This window comes from Danio aesculapii, chromosome 25 (assembly GCF_903798145.1).
Source record: "Danio aesculapii chromosome 25, fDanAes4.1, whole genome shotgun sequence".
Lineage (NCBI taxonomy): Eukaryota > Metazoa > Chordata > Actinopteri > Cypriniformes > Danionidae > Danio > Danio aesculapii.
The window spans coordinates 7121435-7134831 of record NC_079459.1 but is presented as its reverse complement, the minus strand read 5'-3'; the positions used below and the strand labels follow the sequence as shown (position 1 = coordinate 7134831).

Below are 13397 nucleotides of genomic sequence, written 5' to 3'. Positions count from 1 at the left end.
GCTGCCTAAACAGAAACCAAACCTTCTGGAGACAATAGTGTGACTTGTGTTGAACTTTTCCATCTAGGTTAAAACATCAGTCAGAGACTTTATATAAGTCCAATTAATTAAATTAAATAGATGAATAAACCATTACAGAGCTTCGGGTGTCAGAGAACAGCAACACAGACAGTCTGTCAGCTGAGCACACACACACACACACACACACACACACACACACGCTACCCCCCCCCCCATCATTTCTATTCAGCCCCGCCCGGGGGCACTTCAGTAAGAAAGATCCTCCATCCAGATCAGTTCAAATATCAGCTGTTAAGCAGAACTGCTAATCTGCACAGAAATACAGTTACTGTACATACAGTTACACAACAGAGCCCCACAAGAGAGTGAGCCTGCGCCCCTCCCATCTGTGATTGTTCCTGTAAACGAGCACACTCTGAAAGGAGAGTTGTAACATTTTGGTGATAACAAGTACAGAGGAGTTAGCTTCTCGGTGATCGGTCACACGAAGCCACAGCTGTTATGGAGTACAGTTATATGAGGTTAAGCACATAAGATTATATGAGGATAAACACATCAGCATAAATTCATGTAATTAGTTAAAAGCAGAATTAAATTAATGCAAGGATTAGTCAAATAATGCATAGAACAAAGTAAAAAAATTCTTTCACTTACTCATGCACTCAATGGAGCTAGTGACGTCACTGTGAGTCGTTGGGTTAGTGGCAGGGTTAGGTGTTCACATTAAAAGCATGCATGTGCACTCAGTCTGCAGTCAGACCCTTCCCAGCAAGTTTTTTTTTTTTTTAATGTCTGATAGATGTCTAGACATAGTTGCCTTGGCTATAACAAGGCTAAATTTCGGCTGTCAGTAAAAATCTAATAGATGTCCAAGAATAGGCCAAAACTAGACTAGTCATCAAAAAACAGAAATAAATGACTCCACATATAAAGTCTGTCTTATCTGTCTATTTGACGACTAGTCTAGTTTTGTTCTTTTCTTAGATGTCTATTAGATTTTTACTGACAGCCCAAGTTTAGCCTTGTTTTAGCCAAGCTGTCTACGTTTAGATGTCTATTAGACGTCTATTAAACACATAATTGTTTGCTGGGTTTTCTCTGGAGATCCTCTCAGCACATCATTCTGTTCCCACAGCTCTCAACCATGCCTTTGTTAACGTACAGTGATCAAAATGAGGAAAATCGCAATGATTGTACTATAGCACGAAGAAAGAGAACATCCTTCAGCCATTTTAAATATAATCACTTCTGTTTTACTAGCCTCTCAAGGGACATTAGCATTTGTCAGAATGTATTTATTCTGTAGGCATACATAAACCAGCTACACTATCTGATTTGCAAATAAATTACTAATTAGCATGTGTGCTATGTACTACAACAGCAATGTATGACACAAGACACATTGTTTGATGTGCAAATAAATCATGCTCACATTTTAGCTTAACCTAAGCTAAAACATGCAAACAGGCTATTTATCTATGCTAGTGATTTGTTAAAACATGATAGCAATGTGCTAGAACATGCTAAAGATGTGCTGAAGCATGTTTTCAACTAATTATCATGCTGAAATGCCGCCAACCTGATTTCATCAAGTAGGACCTGTTCCTGGATTAACATCTTTGTTGATCCTGGAACAACATTACAGTCAGCCAATCAGCATTAAGGGATACGTTTACAGTTTATGTAAAGTTTAGGCTTGTGGTTAGGTTCAACCTGACTGTTCTCCTATTCTCCTCTGATTTTGGGAATAGTTTACAGTTATGTTTGGGTTTAGGGGTAGGGAATAGCTTTTGATTACGTTTTCCAACAAAAATTATGTTCCAGGATCAATGTTAATCCAGGATTGCATCGTAGGCTACTTGCCAAAATCCTGACGTGCGCTGAAATGCATATGTATTTATTTGTCAATCTATATATCTGACTATTTAGCCCGGGTTGTCCAAACACGGTTCTGGAGGGCCGGTGTCCTGCAGATTTTAGATCTAACTTGCCTCAACACACCATAGCTAGCCAAGGTGTATCTGATTGGGGCTGGAACTAAACTTTTCAGGGACCCCTGATTTAGACTAACAACTAATATTAATTAATTTAATGAAACCATTTTAACAGCTAGTAGACTAGTATTAATTATAGTATTTAATTAATTACTACTCATGACTATCTTGTCAGAAATTCTCAAGCCAACATAACATTTATTTTTATGAAGTTTATTTAGTTTTACTTCATCACTACTCTTTTACTAGCCTCTCACAGGACATCAACTTCTCTTGCCATGACTGAGTAGATCATCCTATTGGCCTTCAGGTCTACAACCTGCTGTTAAGAGGCTTTCAGTCACAAATAAGTACTGCAAAATAAGAAACTGAGTAGACATTTTTTCTAAAATATTCCACCAGGTGTAGTTTAACCCCTTAACAGACATCCTTTTTTTTCGTCTGAATATATTTTTCTCTACACGCTTTTGTGTAAAGCTGATCTTAAATTTGCAAATTATGTGTAACATGACTGTATAACCTGTCATTTTAAAGTGCGAACTCCGAATGGGGGGAGACAGTTCGGGACTAAGATCAATAACTGTGAGGTTTCTGAAAGTGTTCTCTAATTTTGCTTAGTGTGTTTTATCTCCTCAGTAGCCACACATTATTGTGTCCTCCCAAAATGTATCCTTCCCCAACTTTGAAACCTTGTAAAAAATAAAAACAAAGGTGCCTGAGATTGCCCAATATTAATTTCAAATAGTTAAATATGTGTGTTGCTAGATACAGTGTTGAAAAAAGATATTTAATTTTAAGAAATTACAAAAGAAAATGTAACCCATATGGTACAAGTTAATAATATGCAACTTTTTGTCGAATATTTACATGATAATACTCAAATACGCGTCCAAATGTAGAAAATCTTTAGATTTTAACAATAACACTCAATTGGTTTAGTCAAAAGCTGCAGTTCTGAACACTGCCGCCTCCCGTGCGCATGCGCAGTCAGAGCAGCGAACAGCACTCAATGCTCCGGCTTTTCTCTCGCGAGGAAGGACGCCATTATCGGAATACTCACAAACAACACGAGAATTCATCATTCACACGGTAATATAAACCATTCTGACATGCGACACCTCCTGCTCTCCGCGCGCTTCAAAATATGGCGCTTTACATTAAAGAAATGCGCATTATCTCGCTGTTTTCGACTCAAATGTGTCCTGCGTGCCATGAAGGGCACAAATGAGGCCTAGATGCATTTCACTCTTGTGTTTTGAGCTGTTGGTTAGCAGGCGCGAGCTAACAGGCTACATGAGCAGGTTAGCAGTACTGTGCTAACTAGTGTAAACCACTGGGTTTATCATTGGTACTATTTCAGGAGCTGCGACTTTATAAAGAGTTTTGTGATGTCCGAAACAAAAAAGTGTTGTTTTTTTTTTTGTCTTAAAATGAAATGGTTGCTGGAGTTAAACTAAATTTGGCTTGTAACCTAGTTATAATCTCAGCTGCTGCAGTATCATGTTTACACTCAGAATATGTTTGTATTCTTCAGTATTATACATAAGTCTGACGAACTGTATGAGTTATATTAACGACATTTTTTCACCACCACCAATGTTTTTAAATGTGTTTTATAATGTTATTTATTTCCTGTGTGCTCAGTAAATATTATGAAAATATAAAAATAAACACAGACTCATCTTTAACTCGCCCTTCATGTGTACGTTAGTATATATATATATCATAATGCATAACGTTCGTCTATATATATATATATATATATATATATATATATATATATATATATATATATATATATATATATATATATATATATATGTATGTATGTATGTATGTATGTATGTGTGTGTGTGTGTGTCTATATATATGTAAATGTCTGAAAAAGTACCAAGACTTTTATTTTGTAATGTTACATAGAAATACAAATTGACGCTATGTACCATGGTACATTAATTTCATAAATAAATTGTCAAGCTATTATTACTGTAATAATACCATAATATATATATATATATATATATATATATATATATATATATATATATATATATATATATATATATATATATATATATATATATGCGTGCGTGTTTGTGTGTGTGTGTATGTATATATGTGTGTATATATATATATATATATATATATATATATATATGTATGTTTATATATAAACATATACATAAAGAAATTTGAATAAAAAGTCAACTGAACAATGAACTTGAACAAATAGATATGTATAACGCACGTATTAAGTTTATAATATGCACTGTTTTTATTGAATTCTCCCAATATTTACACAATAATACTCAAATATGCTTTAAAAGGCAGAAAATCTTGAGATTTAAGCAATCAAAAACTCTTCCATTAGTTTGGTCATCCTAAAATAGCTGCAGCACTGTCACTTTAAAACACAGGTGTCAAATCCAGTTCCTGGAGAGCCACAGCTCTGCACAGACACAGTTCTTTCTTTCTTTCTTTCTTTCTTTCTTTCTTTCTTTCTTTCTTTCTTTCTTTCTTTCTTTCTTTCTTTCTTTCTTTCTTTCTTTCTTTCTTTCTTTCTTTCTTTCTTTCTTCCTTTCCTTTCCTTCCTTCCTTCCTTCCTTCCATCCATCCATCCATCCATCCAACCATCCATCCAACCAACCAACCAACCATCCATCCATCCATCCATCCATTCATCTTTTACAATTTTATTTTTGAGGATTTAACAGTAATAGACACAAATGAAAGATGTTTTGGCTTTTTTGATATCAGCATTTAATAATAATAATAATAATAATAATAATAATAATAATTGAAATAATATTATGAAAAATGTAATACTTTAGAATTGTTTAGAATGTATAAATACTGTGCTATGTGTTTTTTTTTCTTTTTTCTTTAACCCTCTATGCCAGGGGTGCCCAAACTTTTTCTTATGAAGGGCTAAAAACTAAACTTGACTGAGGGTGGTGGGCCGGAGGTAAATATACCAAAAAAGTTGTCACTATAATTTCCTAATTTATTATAATAATTCATTATATATTTTATTATATAGTTTAGTTAATACTATAATTTATTGTATGTAAAATACTTGAAATGTATTAATAATTATACATTTTTGTTACATTTTATAATGAACATCTTACAATAAAAAGCATGAACATTCCCATTTCATTCATTCATTTTCTTTTCGGCTTAGTCTATTAATCTGGGGTCGCCAGACTTATCCAGCATATGTTTTACGCAGCGGTTGCCCTTCCAGTTGCAACCCATCTCTGGGAAACATCCACACACACACTCATTCACACTCATACACTACGGACAATTAACCCACCCAATTCTCCTGTACCGCATGTCTTTGGACTGTGGGGGAAACCGGAGCACCCGGAGGAAACCCACACGAATGCAGGGAGAACATGCAAACCAGCGAACAGGCGACCTTCTTGCTGTGAGGCAACAGCACTACCTACTGTGACACTGCGTCACCCCTACAATCCCATTTATAACGCTAAAAAAATAGACTTTGCCTTTATTCACTTGCTGTCTTCTGCAATGTCCGCTATCCATCAAGTGACTATTTAATTATTTATTTTTAATCTGATTTATTCACATCATTTAATTGAAACATTTTTTTTTCAGTTTGCTTTTTTGTAGCTCAACAGTTAAAAAACAAAAGTTATGTGAAAAAATAAAAAATGACAATCTCTGTTAAAGGCATTCCCCATCATTCTCCCTCTCTTTTCAGATGGGATGGAGAGCAAAACAAAAGGTTACTAGGGTTATGGCCCAAGTTTGGGCATCTCTGCTCTATGGCATGGTTTTTTGGTTTTAGAAGGAAGAAAAAAGCACACTAATTTGTGTTTTTAATAAATCAATCATAAAATGTGCTCCCCCTAGCATCCCCACCAGATTTTGGTTTGTTGCAAAAACATACATTTAAGGCACTAAAACACTAAGGTTTTCTGCATATTATTATACATGAAATTATAGCCATAATTACATTAAAAATGTTTTAATTCATCAAAAACAATATCAACATCAAAAATATTTCATCAAACACCAGCCATAAATGGTGTATTGGGTCATGTGGGGTACCGATTGAATTTACATATTTACCAATGTTTATTATTCACTGTGGAACCCCAGAAGGCAGATGTTGGTGAATGTGAAGTAGAGGTGGGTGCCACATTTTCGTCACTTGGCTTTAGGTCAGGGGTACCCAAACTCAGTCCTGGTGGTCCGTTGTCCTCTAAAGCTCTTTTGTTTTTATTCATTTTTATCATAGTTCTACATTTGATTATTTCAGTTCTTAGTAGAATCAAATAAAACAACAATAAAAGGTTTTAAAAATGCAATGAATAAATGTTTGTGTTTTAAAATAGTTTTGTTGTGGAAAAAACCCAGTTTAATTAGCAATTATAACATATTTTAGAAATATTATATAATTGTATATAATTAGTTGTAATACTGTTTCAAATTATTTTATCCTCTAATAGTTTTATTGTTTTTGTTGACTATAATAACACTAAATGATAACCCAATCCCAATCAGTCCCCAATTATTTATCGGTTACATTTTTCTGAAATGCAGGTTTGAATGATGTCAGAGCAAGATTTAGTGGAAATAGTGCAGATCGCAGTGGCGGATTTGAATCATGAAGGACACCAAACAGGTAAGTCTACCTTATAATAATTATGGTTATGTTTGTGGTTTTCTTCTATGTGTTTAATTTTTATTTTATACTAGATGTTCTGGAGAGTAATGAAGACTCTGATCAACCAGGGAGGAAACGAGCAAGAATTGAGATCAGTCAAGAAACATCTATTAAGGTAGCTTTCTAATGTCATTAACGGGTTGTTTCACCATAACCTACTCATCCACGTCCATATGTTGTGCCAAACCATCAAAAGTTCAAATTTTGGTTCCTCCTTTGGAAGTCTATTTTCCCAGAACTATGATGCTTCATTCAACATTTAAAAAGGAATAAATAAACATAAAGAAAGCAGTTTAATCTAAGTCTAATTTTGGGCTTTATTCTCATAAATAATAATCGTTGAGTAAAAACTGAAGGATTCTCCTCATTGGTTATTGTGCATCAATCAATCAATCAATCAATCAAGAATGCTTGCTCGTTGTTTGATGATTTGTGAGTTTATGTTCACCATAAAAACAGTTGTCTTGGAATTGAAGTGCTAAATTCATATGGATTTGCTTTTTGATCTCTTCAAGAACATTTTGAAACATTTAAGTTGTGTAAAGAGAAACTTAAATCTGCTTGGTTTGTGTTCTAAAGATTTCATATGGACAGGGCCAGAAAGAATTTGCGGACAATTTGTGCTATTTCTGCGCAGAAATTTGTAAAAACTCTGCACATTTATGCTGAATGATTTTGAGAATAAAGTAACTAAAAACTGAAAACATGGAATAATAAAATAATAACATTTTAAAAACTTTATTTAAGGTTTAAAATGCAGATCCACGTGTTTGGTAAACAAAGTCTCATATAATATATCTACTAAAAAAAACAGAAACTATTATATTACAAACTGTATTGTACATAAATCATATAAACATTTGCATATTATTCTATAATATTACTGAAAGTAATTTAAAATATATATTTACTCACATTCACGTAAGTAAATAAATATACTCGATAGGCTGAAAAATCTGTGTAAATCTGTGAATTTCTGCGGGCGCAGATTCTGTACGGGCCTACATATGGGTTTCAGTAACAGAATTTAAATTTTGGAATGAACTAAAATCAGGGTGGTTCTCAAAATCCCAATTCAGAACTCCAAATCTGAATGTTCAAAAGTCCAAGACATCCTTGTACATGCACATAGGTGTTAGTAAAAATATATATTAATAATGAGTGCAAAAGTGGCAAAACAGCTAGTGACACTTAATTTAAGTATCAAAACTAAACATAGGTTGTTCAAAAGTAAGTCTCAGATTAGTCTGAAGCTTTAGATATATTAAAAAAATTGAAGAATGAACTGAAAGGATATCAATTTGAACAAAATCCAGCCAAATCAAAGTTTGCCCGCGCATCCTGAAAACTGAAGCTTCTTTAGAAAGTCTTTAGAATTCTAGCATAAATTAACCAATCAGGAGCTTGCTGTAGTTGCGGCCATCATCCAGATGCTGCTCCTGGAGGAGTTGGTGAAACTCACCAAGCTGGGTGTACCTTTAAAGGATCTGATAGACCATATGTTGCCGAATGAGTCTATGCCATTTTTCCGCCTTCCATATCACATAAAATACAGCTACTCTCTCAACAAAATCCATGGCCGTCATTTTGCAACGAAACTGGAGCGATTTCACATCTGTTATGAAGTCAATTTTACGCACGAATAAAGCTAGTAAACTCAAAATGATCAAGCGTCTAATTACACGAGAATATCGCGATTTACTTGTACAAGGCATGTCCTTTGTAAATGCCCCATAAGAGTTCAGACCGGAGCCCAGACCTTGAAAAGTGCTTAACTAAACCTTTAATGCAAATAGTCTTTTAGCAGATTTTTTTGTTAAGGAGATTTTCGGCCATGTTTATATTCATTTTTAGACAACACAATTCTAGTTGAGTTGAGATTGTATTTGTTGAAATAACTCTGATTTTCAGTTAAAACAAGTCATTCTGTCCAACTTTTGTTTTCTGAAAAAAGGGCTCTAAATGTCATTTTGATTAGAAAGTTAGAATACGTTTTCTTAGACAAGTATAGAGTTATTTTTTTGCATTTCTGTGGAGATTCATCAGTTCATCTGGTATAATTGGTATATTTTACCGAGAACATTTGCATTTTTTTTATGTCTGTATTTCTCCTGTATCTCTCCAGTCGATGTTGATATCCATCAGTCAGGCGATTTGCCAGCGACTGGACAGTATGGAAGCAAAGCTGCAGGTTCTGGAGGTGACCTGTCGAGGTTTAGTGGAGAAGCTGGACACAGTGATGGGGAAGAACCAGTCAACGATTCAAGTACCAATGGTGTCCGGGTCCCCGTTTGGAGCCACTCAGACTTGTGACAAAGTACGCTGGTAAGTGGACCATAGGTCATGTGATTTATAAACCAGCACCATTCATTAGGTGGTTGGTTCTATTTAATTTTTCCTTTATTCCTGCCCATTTCTACCGCGTACAACATTTGGTTAATTTGACAACTGATTGTTGCTTACCATCTGATCTCCCCTGATCATAATACGTGTCCCATATTGTTTTGGCTTATCGTTGCATGTTGAGCAGTTCTATTTATTTTTGTATTATTATTATTGTTATTATTATTATTAGTATTAGTTGTAGTAATAGTATTAAAACAGGCTTTTTTAAAAAATGTTGCAACCTTTTTGCCCACTTATACTTGTACTTTTTTACAGTGTTGTTCCCCAGACAAATGTAATAGTAAGTGGAGACAGGACGAAGCCGGAAGAGACTTCGCCACGCACATCAGATTCTTTAGAGAACCTTCTCAGCAAGTGAGTATCACAGATTCCTATTTTGGCAGCACTTTACAATAAGGTTCCATTGGTTAATTTTAGTAAAAGTTTTTACGAAGATGAACAAAAAATAAACAATAATTTTATTAGGAAATGTACTATATTTTGCAAATGTTAGTTAATAAAAATAATGTAAAATAATAAAAATTCTTCACATAAAATTGTCAATGTAGGGGTGCTTTCACACTTGGTCTGAATGCCTGCTCCGAACCCAAGTTGGATTGTCCCTCCTCGGCTGGTTTTTATTGTCTTCTGAACCCCGGTACGCTTGCATCATAAAGCTGCTGTTTGTGTACAGCTGTTGTTAGGTGATGACCACAAAAGCCAAGGCACCAAAATTGAGACGTATGCACATCATGGTCATTTTGCTTTTACTGAATCTTTTGGTTTTTTGGTGCTTCACTTCCGTTATTTGGTGTGATTGCATTCATATCAGAAGTGAACCAGACCAGAGTTCACATGAACCATACCCCAGACCACCTCTTTCAGGCGGACTCGGGTACTGTTTGCGGGTGCACCCCCGAGTTCAGAAGACATCGCTCACACTAGCTAAAAGTACCATACTCTGACGTCAAACGAACCCAGGTGCAGACCAATTGTGCCAGTGTGAAAGCACCCTAAGGCTTCTTTGTGTTTTTGTGTTGCAGTACTGTAGGGCGAGGGAGACAGAAAACCATAGTGCTGAAGGTTCCGGTTCAAGAGGAGATTCAGGATGATCAGGAAAGTGGTTCGGAAACAAGCGATTCGGTGTCCAACAGCGGCCAGCCTCAAAATAACAACAACGTAACGCTCATCACTCTCAACTCAGAGGGTAAGATTCACAAATATTGGATGTTTTAGACTTAAAATGACCATTGTGATAACTAAGTACATTTGAGCAAGAACAGTTCCTATTGAAATGTTGGTTCTGCTTTATATATTTAGGTGGCCTTAATTACTATGTACTTACATTTCAGTTAACCATTAATCAATGTAATTATTATCTACATGGATGTAGTTATATTTTACAAATGATTTACATCTGTAATTATTTTCTGTAAATATATTTATAATTACACTGTTGACCATCCCTTACTCCCTAGCCACCCTTAAACCAACCCATACCACCAAACCTGTCCATAACCTTACTCATATCCCACCTCAATAACACCAAAGAGTATATAATGCACAAGACATGTCACTTGTATAGTTTTGAATGGGGAAAAGTGTAACAGTCAATATAGCGAACAAAGCCACGCCATCTAGTACAGGAGCCAGTCAAAGATCGCTATACACCAACGATTCTCTGGGGGAAAACCTCAGACCAGACGTGAGTTTCTCCAGATTTTGTGTGATATGAAAGTTTAGAAATGAATCTAAAGAGACAGTTGTTTATTTTTATTGGTGATTCCTAATATGAAGCTCAATCCTAAGTTTGGCAAGCAATTTTGGAGAATTTAATGTTTCCTTATTCAAACAGACTGCCCAAGCATACTTCCCGAGATGCATTTCAAAGATGGCCACCGAGTGAAATGACTTGCCTTAAATAGTCTTTGATAACACCATGAGTGTTGTGCAATACAATATTAACGCAATACATTCTACTTAATTTTCTTTATGTAAATACCTAGTAGTTAAAGGGATAGTTCACTCAAAAATGTAAATGTATATGTTGCTGCTTTCAATAGTATGGCAATAAATGTTGCGTAAAAAGGTGTTCACTTGCCTTTTGTACCATTTAAGACTGAATATAGCACATAATCAGTACCTGAGGTGATTATTGTCAATGTTGTTTGTGCTGTTGTTCAGCCACGACATCACAGAATCAGAAAGCATTTCTAAAATTGTAATTTTACGCTTTTCCCCTGTGGATGGTTACAATAAAACTCCTTTTAACAAGGAAAAGATAGCTTTATAAATTAGCCTTAATGCAGTATATTAGATTGGAACAAAAAATCGTTCAGTGCAGGATGAGTCATCAACTTTATTTGTTTTCCAAACGAGAGCTATCATAAATTTTGCATCTACTTAAAGCTAATTTTGTCAACGTTGAGAAGTGCACTCGCAAATAATCGTCCTCAAAGCCAACACACATGAACTAAAAGCCACAATAAAAACTCCAATTTTGATTTTATGGCATCTTTAAAGGAAATAATTTTAATTTGCCATCGGGATCCATTTGTTTTGAATTGAGCATGGCCTCACAAGAAGAGCGACGAATTTGATTGTGTACAGAAAAGGTTTGAAGACTCGGCAATATCTGAAATAAATCTGCACAAATAAGATAATAGCATGTTTATAGCTCACATGTGTTTGGTCTGCTTTGCGGTTGAGCGACATTTAAGCATAGAAATGTAGCGGGAAACGAGCTTGAAATATTAGAAGTGTGAACAGGCCCTGGTTATAGAAATCAAAGTATACTCAACTAAAGAAACAATCGAGTAATAATATAAACATGTTTTGGCTATCTGCATGTTCTCCCTGGACATGATAAAAACAGCTTGCTACATCAATAACAATAGTGTTGTGTAAACCGTCTGGTTGTATGTGATTCAGCGATGGGTCTTTGGTCTGGGGGAGGCCTGGGATTAAAGGGTTTGTTTTGATTGCTTAACTTCTGCTTTTGCTTTTCTTATTATTTGACTGGGTTGTTTTCCGAGTGGCGTCTGGGTTAGCTCGGTTAGTTCAAAGACGTTCCTCCACAAATATTCGCTCTGTTCACAGCTGTTCGTGATGATATTTAGTCAACGAATGGTACATTTGGTTCTTAAAAGGCTTTGCTTTTGTTTGTTTGGATTGTTTTCCCCTTGCTATAACCTTGTTCGTTGTTTTGATGTGAGGGAGTGGCGGTGACACTAGTCGGCTCTTTCATCTCGCAAACTGTCATTTTTGTCATGTGACCTTTTTAGTTAAAAAAAGCATGGCCATGTTTTACAGCTGTCTGTGATTGATGGATTCAAAGGGATAAAAACATCAAAGTCAAAATATGTTTACAGTTATTTCACTACATCAGTATTCAGACTTTAAAAAAAACTTAGAATAGAGAAATACAGACGTAATGAAATGACAATAACGATTGTAGTGACCACATGAGGATCACATTTATCAGTATTACAACCGTTTTGTTAAAACGAGTAACTGCACACTTAAAGGGACAGTTCACCCAAAAATGAAAATGTCCTTACTATTTACTCTCCCTCAAGTGGTTCCAAAGCTTTATAAGTTTCTTTCTTCTGTTGAAACAAAGAATAAGATATTCTGAAGAAAGCAGAAAACCTGTAACAGGATTTACAGGGAGTTTTCAATATTGTAATAACCAGTCATTGTTTTAATGATCATGAACATTTGCAGTGATTATAGTAATCATCAGAAGATTTGAAACCATTATTTGTGACAAGGCTATCCACACATTTTCTTTTCTTTCAAATATTTTTTGTACTTTACTACTTTTTTAGATTCACATTAGATTACACATTTTGACAGATATTTTACTTCATTCCAATGTCATAACATTCTTTATTTTTTAATCCATATTTTTATTTGAATTTTTTACATTTATTTTGAATCCAACATAGCTCAACCTGTGGTTGAGAGACTCATTGTAGGTAAAAGAAGCTAAATTATATAAAAAGATTAGGGCTGCACAATATTGAAAAAATCTCATATTGAGATATTTAATTTTTCTGCGATAAGTATTGCGATATGAATACAGCTTCAGAAGATGGTTTGAATAGTTCTATTTGACGTTTTTTACAGAAATTTAATAATCACAATGCAAAATATATATATTTTCTTACTTTGTTCTGTCTTGTTTCCAGTCCAAATATAAAAAAATCTTAGACCAAGTAAAGATATTATTTAGTTTTCACCGTCAGGAAAAATTAAGTTTTGCTGTTGCTTGTTTTAAAAATTTTGTGCCCGTG

The 13397-nt window shown here is 34.7% G+C and overlaps 1 protein-coding gene across 2 annotated transcripts in view; it reads left to right on the top strand.

Annotated features, from left to right (window-relative positions):
- The first annotated feature begins 2993 nt into the window (after positions 1-2993).
- banp (BTG3 associated nuclear protein) overlaps positions 2994-13397 on the top strand; it is an 83246-nt gene continuing 72842 nt past the window's right edge. The window contains exons 1-6 of one of the 2 annotated variants that reach the window (XM_056452154.1): positions 2994-3104; positions 6591-6672; positions 6747-6829; positions 8840-9039; positions 9376-9474; positions 10143-10306. In XM_056452154.1, coding sequence (XP_056308129.1) covers positions 6597-6672; positions 6747-6829; positions 8840-9039; positions 9376-9474; positions 10143-10306 — 622 coding nt within the window. In that variant the 5' untranslated portion in view covers positions 2994-3104; positions 6591-6596. The remainder of the gene's footprint in view (positions 3105-6590; positions 6673-6746; positions 6830-8839; positions 9040-9375; positions 9475-10142; positions 10307-13397) is intronic. The other variant, XM_056452153.1, reaches the window with a different exon arrangement.